Source organism: Neodiprion virginianus, chromosome 7, assembly GCF_021901495.1.
Source record: "Neodiprion virginianus isolate iyNeoVirg1 chromosome 7, iyNeoVirg1.1, whole genome shotgun sequence".
Classification (NCBI taxonomy): Eukaryota; Metazoa; Arthropoda; class Insecta; order Hymenoptera; family Diprionidae; genus Neodiprion; species Neodiprion virginianus.
Window position 1 is genome coordinate 18,999,910 of NC_060883.1, and position 21,149 is coordinate 19,021,058.

A 21,149-nucleotide genomic window follows, 5' to 3' on the forward strand; every position below is an offset into this window, starting at 1 on the left:
CTCGAAGAAAAATTTTTGATTTAACTAGGATAACTAATTGCTCGTTATTACTTTTCGTCAGCTTATATATATATATATTTTTTTTTAAATATGTATATATATATATATATATACATACGAACAGTACATATTTAAAAAAATCGTCAATATCATCAAATCGATTTAAATCATTTATACTTATGCGTGTACAGAAGTGTTACTTAACTGGCAATATTTTCGCGTGTAATAAAATTTCTTTCAAATCCTAGTTATATGTACTTGAATAATGTATGAGGATGAAGTCGGTAACGTTAGCGTAACGAAACATTGGGGGGAAAAAAAATTACTATTTTGAAATTTTTTAGTGACTTTGAAGCGGTCGAGTTTTGAAAATACGAATCGTCGCTTTGCCTTATTATAATTTACCGGATTTTAGCCATTTCTAAAATTACGAAATAACGGCTTTTCCGGAACTTTAATCATCACAATAACTCTACTAACTTCAGCCTCGTAATAATGTAAGATAAACTTCACCTCTCTCATTACATGTTATAAGAATCGTGAAAGAATCGCGGAGTTGAATGAATTTTTTATATCCTTCTTCCGTGGCAGAAGCGACGGAGGGTAGTAAAGACGAAAGGAGCAAAAGTAAAAGAGCCAAAAAAAAAATAAAAAAATAAAAAAATTCTACGATACGCAACTTTACGTTCTATTATATATACCCCTTCTTCATCGATCCGTCGCCTCTCTCTCTCTCTCCCTCTCTCTCTCTATCTATCTATCTATCTATCTATCTCTCTCTTTCTCTCCAGAAGCTTGTCTCTTAAATTATGTACAGTAAAATAGAAAACCGCCACGAGGCAGCTCAAAATATTAATATTAAGACCTGAAACTTGGACATCATTATTTTTTCGTCATTGGGAACAATATTTTAGACTCGAGTTTTGAAAAAAAAAAAAAAAAAAATAAACAACAGTAGACGAATTTTTTTTATACAGCCTAATATACACGGTACACTATACAGAGAATGTTAAAGAAAAAAAAAAAAAACAGTTTGTTAATTAAACTTCAAGAATCGAAGCACGCGTTGGATTACGTAATAATTGAGCTTCTCGATCCCGATTGTATAATACATCACTTTTGCCCGTTCTTATTGTTAAATTCCAAACGTTGCGTGACCTGACCTGCGGATCATATCGAGTCCCCAAACCGAAAAATGACCCAAGAGGGCGGCGGCAGAACTTTATTGTCTTTATGCATTATATATCTATACGTATTACAATATAATATCGTATCGAGGGCAGCAGAGCGTGTTATTAAAAAGGGGTCTCTCTGTTTTTAGTATTTAAGTATATTAAAATAAATATCTACCGTTCATACAGATTGTATTATAAGATATTAAATATTTACCCGTATTATAGTGTAGAATTATTTTAAAACGGAACAAAACTTTGTTCAACAATGTTTATCTTGTGATTATATACTCATTTGTTAGTTTATTTACTGCGTATATCTCGTCCTTCTGAAGAGAAAGGCAAACTAGGGATTTTTTTTTTTTTTTTGTTGGTTTTTTTTTCAATTAACCGAGTCGAGATGATTGGAATTTTTTTTAAATCCACAAAATCAAGGCTCGATAAGTGCAACTGAAGAATCTCCCTGCAATGAATATAACTAACAACGATAAATAAAAATTAATTCTATTATAATTCGATACCGTAAGATGAAATGAAAAAATTTTAAAACACAATTGGCACTGATTTTCTACTACATCTAATTGGAATTATACTCTAAGTATTCGAATATATATATATACATATATATGTAGATATGTATATGGGGCATTCCACGTCAAATTTGCAGCCCATGTATCTTAACCCCTTTCGATTTTGATAATGTTTTAGTAGGATGCTGCAACCGACTCAAAAAGAGTCTCGAAATTTTTTTCTAAATTTTTTTAGCCAGCAATGAAGTTAAAAAAAAAAAAAATTAAAACCTAACTCCGAAAACGCCATTTTTAAAAAAACTGAAAAATGTACACTGATTTTATGATTTGAAATGTGATTTTTAATCATGACACTATAATTGAAGAAAAAAAAAATTTATATTTTTATAAATAGGATTTTAGGAATTGGTTTGTCAATTTTTTGTTTTTTAATTTCATCGGTGACTAAAAATTTGAAAAAAATTTCGAGACCCCTTTTGGGTCGGTTGCAAAATTATACAAAAAAAAAAAAATTATCAAAATCGAAGGGGGTGAGACACATGGGTTGGAAATTTGACATGGAATGCCACATATATATGTATTACGGTAAAACACGAATCAAAGTTCGAAATTTTGCGCACCCCCGAATCGGAGATTCAACATTTTTTTATCTTCTGCAAGTCAACGAATTTTCCTTGCCGAAGTAACTTCAGAAAATACTTTATTCGAAGATTTGAAAAAGTGAAAATTCAATCAGCTTTTTTATTTGAACGGTACAATGATTTTATATTTTATATGAAAATTGTTTTCTCATTCATTCATACCAGAAATATTAAACACATTCATCATTCTTTGTAGGAAGTATTTATCACCTCTTTGTTTTGAAAACAATACATTAACTCAACATAGAATAAGAGAGAGAGAAGAAAGTATAGAAAATTTTCAACCGGGTCAAATTTTAACAGAATCATTTTTCTGCATAACATACATATCTCGTCCTATTATACCGAGACAAATTTCATTTCTTACGGTAACTAGAAAAATTCAGCAAAACAGGTATCGTTAAAAAAACTGTTCGAATATTGTTGGAATTACGAAAAACGAGCTATCGTCGATCCTTTTTTGGTTATTGCAGCGCGAAATCGGTTTCTGAGGTTTACTCTACTTTTTTAGTTAAACAAGCATTAAATTAGCAACAGTGATCGTAATGAGAAAGAATATTAACCGATAATAATTTTCATTTTCTACCTAGAACAATATTTTGTCGATCGTTTTAAAAAATGAAAATATTTAAGGACCGAGCGGTAACCGGAAATAAAAATTTCTCCCAGGTCGGTGTAACCATATCGCACACGCATCGTTACGTAATATCACAACGAGTGGAGAGAATTATTATCTTAGTCGTTCGTTACACGAGACACCCCGAAACGTGTTCGAATTCTCACAGAATGCAGGGTTGTACAATATTATTATTATCGTCATTGTTATTATTATAATCGCTGTAAGAGCGATCAGCCATAATAGCCACGGAGCATTGAGCCGGCATGCAGAGCGAGATAACTTTTCCGGTATATTTATTGCGATCATACGCCGAGCAATAATGCGTCCTCCGGTCTATTTCCGGTCTAATCGATCCTCGCTCTGGCCCCCGAGCCAAAAAGTTTGGTGCGGCGCAAAATCCCACCCCGTGAACTCCCACCACCACCACCACCCTTGAGGCCGTGAATGAATCGTTAATCATTATTATTCCTTCCCGGTGTATAAAGCGCTCGGTTCTGTATACAACACGCGCTTTTCACAACCTCGCGTTTCTTTGCCATACATATATTCCCCTGGGAATCAGCTCGAGTAGCGCCCGGAAGTATTATTTTCAACGGGGTTCGGCGCTTTTTCTCTTCTCTTTTTCTTCCGTAAATTTCATTACGAGATTGTACGATATATTTCTTTTTTTTTTCATACAATGGTGATTATATAATTTAACTACGATTTTTTTTTAAGAGCGGGGGGGGGGGGGGGGGATTCGGAAACAAAGATATTATGTTATGTATACGGATGATGATTATTCTTGATCGTCAAGGAATCGACGTTTAAAGTTATGATCAAACTTTATACGCTGAGAAAAAATTTCATTCGTTACGGTAACTGGAAAAATTCGGTAAAACAGGTATCGTTAAAAAAAAAAAATATTTTAACCGAGGAATTGATTTTTAAATTTTCTGAATCAATATTTTTTTCATTCTTCCGCAAATATGTGCATATATATATATATATATATATATATATATATATATATATATATATTTTTTACACATCCGATCTTGTTATTATATACATAAATTTGGTTGAAAGTGGATCTTATAGGAAAAGAAGAAACAAGTGAATCGTCACGCTTTCGTGTATAATTCTTCGTATTTCGTTCATCGAAGTAATTGGTTTCCGAAAAGAAAAATATATTTTTTTTACTGTTAAATGCGAACTCAATCAACGTCTGACGCTCGCTATTTTTTATTTACTCCAACATTTCTTCCGCAATTGTCTCAATTCTGAAACAGTAGCCTGAATTTTTTCAGTTTTATGATCCAACTCGTTAATTATTCATAAATATTGAGCGTGATTTTGAAAAGGATATTATTTTAAATTCTCAAAAACTGTATTTTATTTTACAAACATTTCAAAACCGGCCCTGTAACGGGCCGAATTTTTCTTCCGTTTTCTCTTTAGTATTTTTAATTTTTTCGATCAATTAAAACATCGTTCAAACAGTCCGAGAATTTCCAATATATTTTCAAAACTTTTATTCATCACTTATAACATTACCAGACCGTTTGATAAATAAAAAATTGAATGCGGTAAAAAATATAAAAATAATCGCTCCACAATGAAATCGGTCTAGAAATGTTCTAAGTGGAAAACAGAAGTTTTGAAAATTTTCAGACCGTTCAAAGAATGTTTTAGTTGATCGAAAAAATTGAAAGTATCGAACCAAAACGGATAAAAATTGACTAGTCTTGAAACGTTTGGAATAGAAACTACAGTATTTTCAAAATCACTCGAAATATTTTTAAATAATTGAGTAGGTGAATAAAAAAAAATCTACAAAATTCAGGGCGTCGTTTCAGGGTTGCAACAATTGCGGAAAATTTTTTGAATATGGTGAGGATCAAACGTTGGTCGGATTCGCATGGAATTTCCCATGTACATTACACTAATTATTAGATACACGTGTATAACACGCAATATGTATGCTTAAGTGCAGACCGCGTGTCTGACATTGAACGCTGGGTGACGTTGTCGTAACGGGCAGAGCTTTTAAGACGAACAGGAATGAATGACTCGCCGATTTTCTAACAAATACCCTTTATACCTGTATTTAGCTCGCTGTAATAGTACTTGATGTGATATCGTACTGACGTATTGCTTGAAAATAGTTTGCGTAACGCGTTAACGCGTGAATCTACACCGCAAACTATCTACATCTGTAATAACGTACCAATTATTTCATCGTTGTGTAAGATTTTGTATATCATTGTAATTATTGACCAATTAACGCTGCCCGAGTTGAATTAATGATTTTTTTTTTCTAGGGGGTAAAGAATCGTTACCTCTTAACTTTGAGATTGTCTGAAATAAGACGGAACATATAACAAAGTGAAAGTAAGACATAGTTTGAAAACTCAATTGCGTCTCAGATTAATTCTGAATTTTTGAAAGACATATGGCAGCGATTTTTTCTTCAAAGTTTCGTCACTTCAAGTTAATCGATGCCCGTTGAACTTCGTGTAAAACGTGTAATCCGTGATGGGATAAAAGGTATTCGTAACGCGATTCGAAATTTAATCATACGCGGGAAGAACGGCGGGTTGTTATTCTTATCTGATTATTGCGGTGTGATCAAAAGCTCCAGTATAACAATCGGAAGTTCAAAGACCGCGACACTATCATCGCCGAACGGAGAATTTTACCCGGCATCTGTTGTCCAGGTCTATCTGTCCGTTCTCTCTATTGTCCGGCAATGTGTCCCAGTTCATCAGTGGTCGCAGCAGTTGATGCGAGTCAACCCCAAAAGCGTAGAACGGTAGTCAGAGGCAGCTTTATGCTGACCTGTTTTACAATTCACCCTGCACGCCTGTTGTTGAGGATCATTTGCCAAGTGGTTGGAGAACGACGAGGAGGATGAGGAGGATGAGGAGGAGGCGGAAAACTCTCTCTCTCTCTCTCTCTCTTTCTCTCTCGCCATTTTCTACATGCCAACTGCCGGTACTTGCAAAACAGAGAAGAACGACAGGTTGTATTAGCTGTTACACTGCTGCAATAATCCTCTGTGTATTGTTTAGGCACAACTTGCATTATGTGTGTAAGTTTATGCACGGACAAAGAGTTGCGAGAAAAGAGGGAAGATTCAATTTCTAGTCTTAACCCTTCAGGACATGGGTTATGAGATTTTCTCTCATGCTCAACGTAGATCTCAAATATCTTTTAAAATTCAAATGGAAAGACTACTTGAAAATTTTTGTATCTTCCTATAATTTAGTTTTCTGGATACACATTCACTAAAAACTGTTTTTTTTTAAATCAAAATTGTGAAAAAAAATAATTTTTTGGAGAACATGAGATTTTGTCTCATGGCCAGAGTATTAAAGGGTGAGAGATTTTAGCTTTCGTTTCTTTTCGGCCTAGTTCGGGTCGTTCCGTAGTATGCTTCCGCCATACTTGTTTACATGATACATATACCTAAAGAATAATTGTGCAATGTTGTGCTGTGTTATCTGCTTTTAAAAATGTAAAATTTATTATTTAATTGTTGATATTCATTAAATGAATATTATTAAGAGGACTGTTAATCTTAAAAAATAAAATAACTACTACTTTTAATTTCAAGTAACACAACAAAATGATAATTATTAATAATATTTGTTTCTATTATTTTTTTTTTAATTGATATTACTTTAATAATAAATTTGAGCAATTATTTTACCTTAAAAAACATTGAAAATTATAAATAAATGATATTTTCTTAAGAAAGCTGTATTTAAAATATACTGAGCGCATGCGCAGAAGCCATGAGATTTTTTCTCATGGCCAGAGTAAATAATGGCAGTCAAAACACCCATGTCCTGAAGGGTTAATGAATCGCTTGTCATTTGTCGTATATTTGCAGATTATCTGAGGATAGGAGAAAGTGTAGTTAGCTAGAGAGTTGATGACATCAGTAATTGACCAGAAGTGCAGTTTGCTGGAAAGTTTGGCAAGAGGTTGAAAGTTAAAGTTAATTAACGTCGAGGGGTTAACCATTTCCTGAAGCCCCGTATACATGTTACTCAGAGTCACTTGAAGTCACTCGAAGTTAATGAAGTCATTCGAAGTCACTTGAAGTTAGTAAAGTCTATGAAGTCAGTAAGGTCAGCGAGGTCAGTGAAGTGAGTGAAGTCATTGAAGTCGGTTCAAGTTATTTGAAGCCACTTGAAGTGAGTGAGGTGAGTGACGTCGAAAAAATCAGCCAAGTAAATGAAGTTACATGGAGTCAGTGGAACTCGGTAAAGTCAGCGATATCGGTAAAGTTACTTGAAGTCAGGTGAAGTCATCTGAAGCCACTTTAAAGTCAGCGAAGTCACTTAATCACTCGAAGTCCGTGAAGTGAGCAAAATGAGTGAGGTCGAAAAAATCAGCCAATTCAATGAAGTTACTTGGAGTCACTGGAACCCGGTGAAGTCAGCGATATCATTAAATTTACTTGAAGTCACGTGAAGTCATACGAAGTCACTTTAGAGTCAGCGAAGTCACTTGAAGCCAGTAAAGTCAGTGCAGTCAATAAAGAGTCACGATATATAAGTCACTCGAGGCCACTTGAAGTCCGTGAAGTGAATGAAGTCAGTAAAGTGAGCCAAGTCAATGAAGTCACTCGGAGTCATTTGAAATCGGTGAAGTTACCTGAAGTCATTTAAAGTCACGTGAGGTCAGTGAAGTGAGTGAAGTCACTGGAAGTCGTTTGAAGTCAATTGACTTCACGAAGTCCTTTGAAGTCGTGCAGTCACGAAGTTAGGTTCACGATCAATCGACGCATTGAAATCAATTTGAAAAAATACTGTACTTAGTACGTTCAGCGTCCAACGGTTACGAGAAATTAAAACACCAGTGGTCGTAATCGAATACAGCTATGAAGCCGCAGTTTCATTTTGTGTCTGTGTAATTTGTATTTTGTGGTTACGCTAAAAAAAAAAAAAAAAAAAAAGCAAACAAACAAAAATACATACAAGGACTGTAATTCACGCTAACCGCATCGAGAAATATCTCTCACAACCAGTGTAACACAGGTAATATCGAAAGCTCGCGCGAATTTCGGTGGCGGCGTCGGTACGCGAGACCCTAGTCAGTAGGTTTCATACCTTTTCGTCCCTGTTCTCTCTTCTCACCCTCTTGGCCTATTGACCCATATTCGGCAAAGTTTGGGGAAGCCGAGGCGACGAAGGGAAGAAAATAGCGAGCGCCTGCTTTCGTCGAAAATTCAACAAAGCGAGAATCGAGGAGCCACCGAATCCCAGTCGCCTTGCAGACGCCAGCCGCCCGCTGACTTTTAGCCAGATCTGTAATCTTCACCATTGCAAATTTATTCACATTGTCCGCGTGATATTTGCACTTCATGCACGAATTTGCCAATTTATATTAGTCCAATTTCTTGTACAAGATTTTAATTGAAGATTGCAAAATCTGTTGTGAAGTACGTACGTAGGATTTTCCTTAGAAAGAATAGTTTTTATGATGATAACCGAAAATAAAAATTTCTCTCAGCGTTGTTAGTTTTTTTTGTTCTAGATTGAAAATTGCTACCTGCCTGTAAAAAAAAAAGATGTTTTCTTCATCAGCCTCTCCACCGACGTTTTGTTTTGAAATGATAAAATGCAGAAAATAACCCTTGATTTTGTGTACACAAGGTGTTATCATCACTTCAAGGATGTTGGTGAATCAGGGTACAGTTAACGTATTGTCTGGTAGTCAATTAAACGTTAAGCATTGATTTTCGATTCGCATTAAACTCGTCCTGGAATTTCCTCTCATAAATTCCACACCTATACGATGATCAGTTTAATTAATTAATTGTAAGTTTGTTGGAAAGCAGCTGCCGCCGCTCATTGTAATGTACTTTGATCACGAGTGGAATAACCGGAATCGACTTCTCGTCGATAGCTCAACAACGCGTCAACGTTCATTGCTGCAATCGTAATTCGAATGTTGGAATATTGCTTTCCAATAGCTCGCGGCTCATTCTATACATATATAAATAACATATAAAACACGGTCTACGAGTACTTGGTTTTCAGAGATTGTTCGATTGATTCATGGATTGCTGACAGCAATTGTAACGCGGAAGTATAATCAGAGAAAATTGTTTTGCTTTTTTGCTAAAAAATCAATTTGTCGACGCGTTTCGTTGTATAAAATACATTTATAAATACGTAATCTCGATTTTAATTCAGTCGGTTGAGTGAAAATTTAATATTACTATTTTTCACGCTATTATCAAAATATTCAATACCCTCTGGTAGATTAAACTAACTAAATCGCGTTATATCCCCGAATAAAATTTACGAATTCATCAGAGCTACCAATTAATTACAGCTGTCAAGTAATATTTTACATCGTAAAACTATAAAACTTTTTATTGAGGTGCAAAAATAGTCTCTGTAAACGCGTTGAAAATCCTTTCTCGCAAGAGAAGTGATACGAGGAGTTATTAGTAGAGGCTTCAGGCGTCTGTCCAGTATAATCGGTAAAATTAAATCATTCCTGGTCTAACATCATTGAATCGGTGTGTTAAAATTCGCAATGGTATATTTCTCAGTAATTCTTCGATGCCACGTATAATAATTCATGTCGCATGAACAAAATCGCACGATAATTATTTTTCAGTCGCGACAACTAAACAATCATTTATCAATCCTTGCAAAATGATTTCGTTTCGTAGATCCGATTTCGCAATAGCAACGGAATATATGGAATCGTGATGCCGAACCTTTTCTTAGACATTAATAAAACATCATGTTTTCAGCGTGCCGTATAAAATCAACGAAACTTTTTCGCCGTGTTAAAATAATCTTTGGTCAGATGTATGTTGACCCTGAAATTTCGTTGCTAAGACCTCTGGCTTTCTGCTGAAGTTGCTTTGCTGGTCGCTTTCAAGTCTCACGATCCGATTGACAAATAGCAGCAAAGACAGAAAGTCAAATAGCAGCAGAGAGATTCAGCTTAACAATTGTTGTACCTATCCAGTTTTGATTTCAGGATGAAGAGTGAATGGTCTCTCAGACTTTGTATTACGTGTGATGATCAAGATTTTAACGTTTTCTTCTCCTTCTTTTTTTTTTTATCCCCCTTACAAATACACAGTTTCAATTTAATTCTGGTTCAAGGATCAGGTATCAGGTTCACTTCTTTAACCAATCTGTTTAAAAAAAAGTTCAATTTTTATTCCGGAAAAGAATGCGAATAATTCTTGCAGTACTCGAGTCTACTCGTCTCACGCGTATGATGTATAAAAATATGATCGCTCACGCGAAGGTAAATTAATTTGCGGTTAGGTAATCCATGTGTGCGTGCGTGACCGTTTGTCATATTGTAATATATTACGGTCAGCCTACCAGAAGTCCCGGTTTTTGCGGTCAGTTGAAAGGAACGAATCTAAACGACTGCAGCTTAGCTGCTATTGCTTACCTAATTGGGTGTGATCAGCTTTCGTGTCACGTCTTTTGTTGGCACGAAATTCGTCAATTCCGAAAATCTTTAGCAGAAACAAAAAAGAAGAAGAAAAAGAAAAAAAAAAAGAAAAAAAAAACAGAGCTTTAGTACGTTTTAGGTTTTTTGTTTTGAGGATCAAAATTAGTGGGCCAAAAATTGATACCTTTCATCAATTATTTTTGTTGCATGAGATCATGTTATAGTTAGTTCCGGTCACCGCTCAGTCCTTGACTATTTTCATTTTTTTTTACCATAATCGAAAAATATGGTGATTTTGGTCGTTATTCGATAACTAAATAAACTAATAACTGATAAAAAAGAAAAAGAAAAAAAAAACAAAATCCATTTTTTAACCCTTGTAATCGGTGGTATTACACGGTAAGAAACTTGCATTCTCGATCGATCCTTACTTCCTGCAGCGTTGCAGAGAGAAGCTGAGAGAGAAGCTTTTTCAATTTTAACGATCTGCACGCGCCGCGCCGGCGAAATTCAATCTTCTCGCAAACTCTAATATTGACACCCCCAATCACCCGGCGGAAATTGATTGATTCCTGGTCTTCTGATCATGCAACCCATTCATTCGGTCTACAATATCGTGCCATGCTGCACAACTACATCTAATCAAACGTTTTCCTACAAGTCTAATCCGTGTGTTATACTTGTATGTTGTAATATCTTGAAACGAAAGGCGGCACGGCAAAGCGATTCGAGTGTCATTGCAATGATTTTTCAGAAGAGCAAAAAAAAAAAAAAATTGTCCCAAAATTTGATTACAATTGATTGAAAAAAAAAAAAAAAAAATCGAACAAGTAATCAAAAAGTACTTTTCAGAATTTCCCTAACTTTCTAATTTTTCGTAATTTTTACACATTAATTGTGTTTTTAATCAACATTCACAAAAAAAGACAAAACACCGTTAAGGAAAAAAATCATTTTCTCGAATATGGATTACAATATTACCTCCGAGTTTGGGAAATTTTGAAGAGCTTGAGAAAACTCTAAAAAGTACTTTTATCATTTTCGTTTTGAACGAATCATTCAAATTTTGGGACAATTTTTTTTTTTTTTGCTTTTCTGAAAAACAATCTTGAATATTAGCGCTTGCATCGTTTTGCCTTGTCAACTTTTCGTAATTTCGCGTATAAAATTTCGTCAGTCGTATATACGTATAGTTTCGTAAGGACGAGCGTGTGGATTTTTTTTATAAATTTTTCGAGAAGAAAAAAAAACGCATTTTTTATATTTTGCGGTGCTTACACCGTTTTGAAAAAATATTGCATGTTCTGGAAAACTTGCGAGTTTACATGTGTATGAAAAAATGTCCGATTAAAAATTATACAAAATTGTGAAGGAATTATTTAATTGTGTTTTGTAAGAGAAGATTTTGATTTTTCACGTTTGCAAAATATTTCTCGCGTCTCACCGAAAATTCATCACTACGAACTTAAAACTCCGACTTGAAAATATTTCTGCAATTTTTCCAAGTCGGAAACGGTACTCTGAATTTTTTCAGAATTTTTATTCAACTGCACAATTATTTACAAATGTCTTAAGTGATTTTGAAAAGGACCCTTTTTAAAATTCTAAAAAAATTCTCACACTGAATTTTATATTCCAAACATTTCGAGGCCGGTGTTCCATTACGGGAAAGATTTTCATATATCTTTTCGGCACGTTCAATAATTTTTTTATTTTTTTTCTCAAATTCAGAATGAAACCTTCATAGAAATATCCCAAGTGAGAAGTAGAAGTTTTGAAAGTCTTTTTAGGAAATTTTCAGACCGAGTAAACAATCTTTTAGTTGATCAAAAATAAAAAATAAAAGTGTCGAAAAAATAGACGAAAATTCGGCATATTATGAACCCAGTCTTGAAATATTTGGAAAAGAAAATATAAGCTTTTGAGAATTATTTGACAATTTTAAAGAAGCTTCTTTTCAAAATCACTATCAAGATTCACAAACGATTAAACTGATGAATAAAAAATGTAAAAAAAAAATTCAGGGTACTGTTTCACATTTCGGAAAATTGCAAAAAAAGTTTTTTTTTTTCAAAGAAAATCAAAATTGGCGAGGGTGAGACGTGTCGGTTAGGTTCATATGGAATTCCCTACATACAACTTTGCACGTGTAGCTATTTTTTTTTTTTTTTTCTCCATCTCTCCCCAGAAATCGTTTTAAAATTTCTCCTCTTCTCTCTGTTTCGTCACAACAGCCTCAACACAAGGGAAGATTCATCCTCGAGTACGTGTGTAAACAGTTGAACATATTGGAGACGGATTACTTCGGCCTGAGATACGTCGATCATTCGAGGCAGAGGGTGAGTTTATGCTTTTAGATAAATTTGGCGAAGTAATTTTTTTTTTTTTTTTTTCACACATATTTTCGTCCATCGTCTTCCCGCACTTCGTCATATTACACACTTGCGAATTTTTGCAAATGGAATAAAATTTTTCCTTGTATATTTATGCTTTTAACAATTTGATGATTTAATTTGGGAAATTTTTTCAAATGGAATTAAATTTTACATTACATGTATAATATGTAATACTATCGTTTGTTATTATATCTAAATTCAGAACTTGTCAATTTGATTTAACTTTGTCTCATTTTATTCCCAACGTATCTTTGCGTTGTAATATAAATTCTTTTTATAAACAATCTGACGAAACATCAAGATATTTATAAAATGCAAAATTGCAACTCAAATATTGATTTTTATTTTACAAAACAATTTTTTTTTTATTCCTTTTGTCAATTCAGAGTTGATCAACAAAATTTGGGATTCGATATGAAATTTCTTTTCTTTTTTTTTTTTTTTATTGAGAATTGAAAATTAATACGTGAGATCTGAAGAAGATTTGTAAAAAAAAAAAAAAAGAAATTGTTTCGGAAAAGATAAAAGTCCATAATTGAAGTTGTAATTTTGTGTATCTTGATAAATACGCAATGTGTGAAAAAATCACAAGAGACTTTTCTCACGGTAAATTGAATTTCATAAAAAAGATCCTCTCGGACTTTTTGTCGTGTATTATATTTTGGGAGAATTTGTGAAAAAGTAAATAAAAAAAAAAATGATAAAAAAAAAAAAAACGAAAAATCAAATCGCGCCGCTTCTTACGCATAAGCTACGTGGCTCAAATTTTACGAGGTTATTTTTTAGGCCCCAAACAGGCATTTTATCGGGTAGCGTTAAGAAAAATCAAAAATTTTTTTTTTCGTAACACTAAAATATAAAATACATATATATATATATAGTATATATCGAAATTTCTTTCCGTATTAGTTACTATAACAAATGAAATTTTTCTCAGTGTACAAATACACATATAATGCATATCTAGCGGAGCGTTATACATATTACCCGATGACCTAATGGCAGTGATATGATTATGTAAGATCCGAAAATCTGGCCGGGCTCTCGCTAATGTAAAAGTCACGTATATATATATATATATATATATATATTTATACGTAGTTATTGCAGTAGTTACATGTATATGTATATCGTAAACGTATACAAGTACATTACGTCACGCTGACTCGATTTGAATATCCGTACAAAATATCTCCATACTGATCTCCTCTTTTGCTGACACAATATTGTATACGTATATTCAGGTGATGATTTTTTACCGTAGAAACGCAACCGTATTCAATGATGACTTGATCGCTAATAATAAACCTTTGTAACACTTGATTCGCGATGTCATGGTATAGATATATCATATGTATACGAGGCATTCCGTTATATCTCGATGAGTATTCCAAGTCCGATATGTCTCGGATTGGCTTTGTGATATTTTTTCTTTTGGGAAAGAGTGCAAGACGAAAAACGCGATCGCAATTTTTTTCAGAATTTTTTTTACTCGGCGTATCCGAAGTTTAATTTAAAAACTTGGAAAAAAAACAAAAAAAAACACAAAACCTCGACTCTTTGAGATCTGAAAAAATTCAAACACATCTTATATATTAGAAGAGAATTTGCGTCACCTGTTGGAAGATGGAGATTTTATCGTTTCAAAAGATGAATAAGAAAAATGAAAAAATTGTACTGATTATTATTAGATTGGATTTTTGGCATAAGAATGAACGTGAAAGTTGATTATAATATGGGCTGAAAATTGTTTATTTGGAGAGTTACAGGGAATCAAATATGTTACGATAATATTTATATTCAATGTATACATTTTTTTTTAATATTTATACCTCTTATCTTTTTAAGTTATAAAATCTCCATCCTCTAACAGGTGTCAAAGATTTTTCGAAAATTTATAGATTTTAGAAAGTTGGGGTTTTTTGTTTCAAGTATTTAAATTATACTTCAGTTACGCGGGATTGAAAAATTCTGAAAAAAATTGCGATTGCGTTTTTCGTCATGTACTTTGATACAAAAAAAATTATAAAACCAATCTGAGACATCGACTTGGAGTCTTGATAGAAATGTCGTGGAATGCCCTATAAGTATATATGTGTAACTTGGGTATTTAAAAAAATGCAGTAACTCAATTCGGGTATATAAAGATGTACGTATACATGGATTGTATATACATATATTATAGTACACCAGAAATAAAATTATTCTAGAATCACAATTTCGTGTACTGATAATATAATTGAATGTGTAATAAAAATGTTTATAAAATGGTGTAAAAAAATGTATCTTGCGGCATTAGCAATTATCTCTAAATTTAATCTAATTCAATTCATACTTCCTTGATTGTTTTGCAATGAAAAATCCTCTTCCCGATCGAAGTAAAATCCTGCAGAAACTTAAATGATTTTAGAAAGATTTAAATTATACTTTTCCACTATCATCAATATAATTCTCGTGATGTCTATCATTTTTGAGTTACCTAAACTTTACGGGGAAAAAACAATCGAAATTAAAAATAACGAACCCGAAGTTATTTATCATGTAAAAAAAAACATGTGATATTTTCTCTTCCATTTTATTTTTTTATCATTTTATCATTAATTAGGTATTTTAATTTACACTTTTATAATCTTTCCGATACATATGCATATTGTATGTATATTATTCTTCTTTTTTTTTTCAGCATTGGTTGGATCTGGCCAAAACCGCGATCAAACAAGTCAAAGGTCAGTATAATGAATATATTCGTTGTTCCATGCAAATGCATGCACTTATTCGCATGACTACAGCTGTTTACTTTGAAAGCAATTAAAACTCTCGAGTTCGTTACACTTTTAAAGTTGAATACGCAGAGAAAGACAAAAAAAGGATTTTTCGCTGATTCGGTTATGAAGGAAAAAAAAAAACAGTATCACGAAAATGCACATAAATATATAAAACGAAGATTGTTTTCATTTAATTCCTCCGCAGAATAACGTAAAACAAATTGAAATTTTGCCAGAATTGCGAAATTCTCGCTACGCAGCAATGGATCTTTCTTTTTTCATCGATTTTCGTACTCTCAAGTTCATTGCTGAGTCAGCTGGGGAATTATTTAAACATTTGATTTTTATCGCAATATCCAACTTGCGGTGAAAATTTAATGAGTAAAGATCTAAAAGGTAAAGCACTGTACAGGGTTAATTTCAGACATTTTCCTTCCTTCCAAGACCTTGCATTAAATCGGCTGCAGGCTGGTTGTAGAAACGTGTAATCATTATTCATGATCCACCGTATATGTGGAATACCTTTTAGCTACTGCCATTGCGATTATACATTTAGAGAACGTTATAACTTTATGGAAACGATGAAAAATCAGTTGCAATTTATCGGAAGGGTATGAAAATCGCACTTTTGCAATGATAATAATTTGTGAAATGAGTCAAAAGGTGAGATTAATTTTTTGTAACATTGTTCGTTAATGTAATGAAAAATAGTACAAATATTGATCTCACCTTCTAACGTAAATATAATTAAAAATTTGTTTCTTACGAATTTGAAGAGATTTAAAATCATTTTGAAAATTTTTAGCGTACTGAAACACTCGTTCTCGTGAGTCCCAAACTTTAAAAGTATTATAGAAAAATGCAGAAATAAATGAAATAATAAAATGCTCAATCTTATTTCAGACATGGATCCGATCCTCTTCAGTTTCCGTGTAAAATTTTACCCTCCCGATCCCTTTCGCTTGAAGGAGGAAATAACCAGATATCAGGTGTATCAGCAGCTGAAAAGGGACCTTTTGCACGGCAGGCTTTACTGCAGTCCCGGCGAGGCTGCTTTGCTGGCTGCTTGCGTCGTTCAAAGTAAGTTTCTTTCATCAACGCAGCACAAAGTGATAGCAGAGTGATCCGTGCGGAAAAAGGAAGGAACGGAATCCCCCCACATTCTCATCCATTCACGCGCAACTCGAGTCAGGCAAAGAGCCAGGGTATTTTATTATGTTAATTTTTTTTCGATTTTACAGCTTGATATTTATTCGCTGATTGTGAAACGAGAGTTTCCAGTTTGATTCGATGTCGAGTGGGTCTAATTGTACAGACGTGAGACTCGAGATGCTCGACAATGTTTATCAATTTTTACAGAGTTGAGGAACTTGATGGTTTTCCAAAATCTGTCGGTTTGTGCTTTCAGGCGAGCTGGGTGACTACGATCCGGAAATACACGAGGGTAACTACATTTCGGAACACAAGCTCTTGCTGAAACAGACCGAGACGATCGAGGAGAAGGCGATGGATCTCCACCAGACCCAACTTAAGGGGTTCACGCCCGAACAGGCAGAGACGCATTTTTTGAGGCTGGCTTCTCAGCTGGACACCTACGCCGTCGACCCACATCCGGTTAAGGTGAGCCATTACCTCCTCTACTCTTTCCTCTTCTTCTTCTCCTCATGCTTTTTTTTACAAGCTGGAGGTCCTTCGAAGAGTATCGTAACTCAGAATTATTACTTGTTCGTAATTTTGTTGTACGAAATAATTGCGCGTTTAGTGTTCATCGAATTTATATACGTTGATTCGGAATGGATACACAAGGAGAGTTCTGAATACAGATTTCTGTACCGAGATTTTACCTACACTCAGCCAAGACGCAAACCTTGTTTCTAGAATGTTCGAAGATGAAGGATATCCTCTTTATCTATCATCGGATTATTTAGTTACAGGTTCCTATACTGATACATTACCGACACTTAGCTGAGACACAAACCTTTCTCTAGAATGTTCAAGAATGAAGAGTATTCTCTTTATCGATCATCGGATTATTTACTTACAGATTTCTGTACCGAGATCTTACCGACACCTAGCCAAGACGCAAACCTTTTTCTAGAACGTTCGAGGATTAAGGATATCCACTTTATCGATCATCGGATTATTTATTTGCTCTACCTTATTTATAATTTACCCTGCCTTACCGTAGTTTCAACTCTTATCGGGTAAAATTCCTCGGTAATGCAGTTCTTCGATCTTGCTCAATGAGTTACGCGTATCGTTAATACAGTTTCGGTATTTTATCCCCGATCAGGCTTGGAAACTCGAAACTATGGTAAGGCAGATCGCAATTCCGACTTGGAAGGTACCGGTGAATATTTAAAACTAGCAAAACTTTAAACGCTAGCTTGCAGCTGTATCGATTTTTAATTTTAAATGATTTTTGAATCGTTGAAAACTTAGTTTCTTCGATCCAATTTAGTCTGCTCGGTAGTTTGTCTCGATTCGGTAAATTGTTTATTCGGTATACTATTATTCCACTGTTTCACTGTAAGACACTTTTCTTCATTACGACGATATATCGTCGAACGTTTCATTTTTAAATATTGAACTAATTCGTATCAAGTTTTCATCGACAGTAAATGGCAATTTTGAATTGACTATTGGATGAAAAAAATCTGTCCCAGTAAATTTGTGAGGAAAAATAGTTTTCTTAACAAGATTCAGACCATCGTGAAAAGTAAATTTGAATAAATTTACTAGATTTCTTTACCGTTTCAAAATTGTTTTGAAATGTAAAATCAATTCGTATTCAATATTTCGTTGATAATTAGTTCAGTGTTTGTTTCTCCATGAACCGTTCTACCTGACGAATGTATAAATTTAATAAATATATACTCCGAGTGCAATTAATAATTCATCCTAGACTTCGCTTAGTTGTTTTTTTTTCCAATTAATTGAACAATCGCCCCTTTCAATCAATCATTCTCTTTAGAGCAATCGATTAATTGGCCCTTTTAATGAATCATTCGGTCTCACAGTCTTAAAGATTACATAAAAAATACAAGTTTTGGATTTCTACATACTGTTCTACTTGCGCTTGTCATCTTTCCGATTTTGTTTTTCTTTTTTGTTCCTTCTGCTTGTCGAACAAAATTCAGCTGTATAAAAAGACGACTGCTGGATAAACACGCTCATCATTTTTATTGTTCAGAGTCCGTATACAATTCGCGACTATCGTCGATTACTTTTGTCTCCCTTTTACGCGTCAAATCGGACAACATCACGTCTGTGATGTAATATTTCGCCAAAGTTTTTCATACGATCGATATTCTGCGTGGTGTGCGAATTAAATTTCTAACTGGTGTTTCAAATGAAAATAAAAATGTCGTCAAATGTCACTGCCGTAAAATGTCGCTCAGAAATTGCCTATCATAAAAACGAATATTTGCATTACGGGTATAGTATATGTGACTTTATTTTCAACATATTTCTCTTCAAATTTTATGTATCGATAAAAATGTGCTGCACACTTTACTTCAAATTCTGTGAAACTAATCGCAAATTTCAACTGTTTCGAAGGTTGTTTACGATTTAAATTCAGCGTTGAATCGTTTTCATCTGCATCGCAGAGACTTTCTTGATTGATTTCTACTGTTTAAATTTCGTTTTATTATGTTTTTGATTCGAATAATTTTTTACCCAACTGTACGTCCCACGTATCCTTAAAGCTAGGCAGTTGCAGTTAACACATTAGAAACTGCAAATAGTAGACAGCACGTCTCGAAAAACAAAAAAAAAAAAAAAATAGAAAATAGAAAGAACAAAGACAAAATGTAAGTTGACAGAAAATTTTGTGTATTATGTTAATTTCTGTCAAATCGTTATTCGCGACGTTGAATCTTTGTGCTTGAACTTTGACATTTCGGATACAGAGAGGGGTCAGAGATGAACTTTTGAAACTAATTAGTTCTTCGTGTGCGTTGTGAATAAAAAATATCGATTCCTTGGTCGGGATAATTACAACTTGTATAAATAATATGTCATTGTGTATTTGGCTATCAAATAACTTGTCAAAACTGGTTTCTTACTAAGATTTTTGAAGTTATTTTATTGTTGGGTATTATACTTGCTCAAAAAGAGATTTGCCAGTTTAAATAAATACTACTTTTCGTTTATTTTACCAAGAGATAGTCAAACACTGAGTAGGTATTCATCAAATATTTATATTCCTCTAAGCTATGAAAATTTTTGTATAAATAAAAATATTGAAGAGACCGGAATTAGGAACGATTATTTCTTTACGGTTTTTTGCTATTTCTGATAGTATACTAATAGGTTTTCAATACTCTAGAATAATTGTTGCGGTATAATGTAAATTATCATTGTTAAAAACAAATTGATTGAAAAAAATCGTGAAAATTGAAGAAATAATTCATTTTCGAAAAAGTTACCCCTCTGCACGATACATGTTTTACATAAGTCATAAGTTTTTGGGGTAGCAGATTACGATGTGAAATCAAATTTTGAAAATTCAGTATGGCGAATCCGATCAGTGACTCTGAAAACCTTTGGATAAAGTTTTTTTTTTATCGTATTCGATCAAATTTGAAATTTGAAATTTTCAAATTCTGATTTTAGATTCGTAATCAATGACCCCAAAAACCGTAGAATATTATTTTGTTATAAAAGTTGACTCGGTTTTCCACATTGCGCCGATATTGATTATTACAAACAAATAACAATGTCGAATCGCCACGACTGTCGAAAAATGAAAATTAGTTTCATCGACTCCTTAGTACACGTAATAAATACTGCTTTCGAATAAAATCAATCCTCGCCTGTCGAGATCGAACGAAACTACTTAATTTTTTAAAATATCGAACCGATTTTAAACAAACCATCTTTACACTTGGATATTTTGTGCATTTTATGAACATTTATTCGCAACTAACGAGTAAAAAAATTTATTTGCTGTATAGATTCGTACATTCTACTCATCTACATCCACCTTAATCTCGTTTTTTCTTTTTCTATCCCATAAACGAGTTTACATCGAACAGGTTTTAGCCTCTTCCCGTCAAAGTTACCGCATCATCCGCCGATATATACCGTCCGTGAATAAAATATAGATTGAAAACAGTATTTATGAACTTGGCACTTGACCTGACCCCTGATGGTCTTCTATACCAGTCGCGACGAGTCATTTATAGACACACGCATGCCCCAATAGAAACGCCTGTCTTTACAATGGAAACGCTTGTCTGATGAAAGTTTGCAAGACATTAATTTTTAATGAATTTTTCACCAACTTCACAACGATTCCAATTATCAAGCCACGGTGAAATATTCGTATACTTCGTTATATTACGGTCGTTATATCTAAGATAATTTTCTTTATAAACTCTCCGAAAATACAAACGAAACGAAGTTTAAAAAAAAATCTATAAAAATTGTTTTCTATAATTTGAAAGTTTTTCGTTTATAATCTTATACATGAGTTTCGGACTCTTGTTATAGAAACTCATTCACGGCGTGTATAAATTTACAAAAACAGATTATCAAAGAATTTTACATCGGATCAAGTTTTTTTCACAGAGTGATATTAAAGTTGGTTTA

The 21,149-nt window shown here is 33.6% G+C and overlaps 1 protein-coding gene across 7 annotated transcripts in view; it reads left to right on the forward strand.

Annotated features, from left to right (window-relative positions):
• The window catches only part of LOC124308468 (FERM domain-containing protein 5), a 43,430-nt gene that overhangs the window by 2,135 nt on the left and 20,146 nt on the right, over positions 1–21,149 (forward strand). For all 7 annotated transcript variants that reach the window (XM_046771211.1, XM_046771210.1, XM_046771205.1 and 4 more), the window contains exons 2-5: positions 12,625–12,729; positions 15,470–15,512; positions 16,455–16,631; positions 16,960–17,171. In XM_046771211.1, coding sequence (XP_046627167.1) covers positions 12,625–12,729; positions 15,470–15,512; positions 16,455–16,631; positions 16,960–17,171 — 537 coding nt within the window. The remainder of the gene's footprint in view (positions 1–12,624; positions 12,730–15,469; positions 15,513–16,454; positions 16,632–16,959; positions 17,172–21,149) is intronic.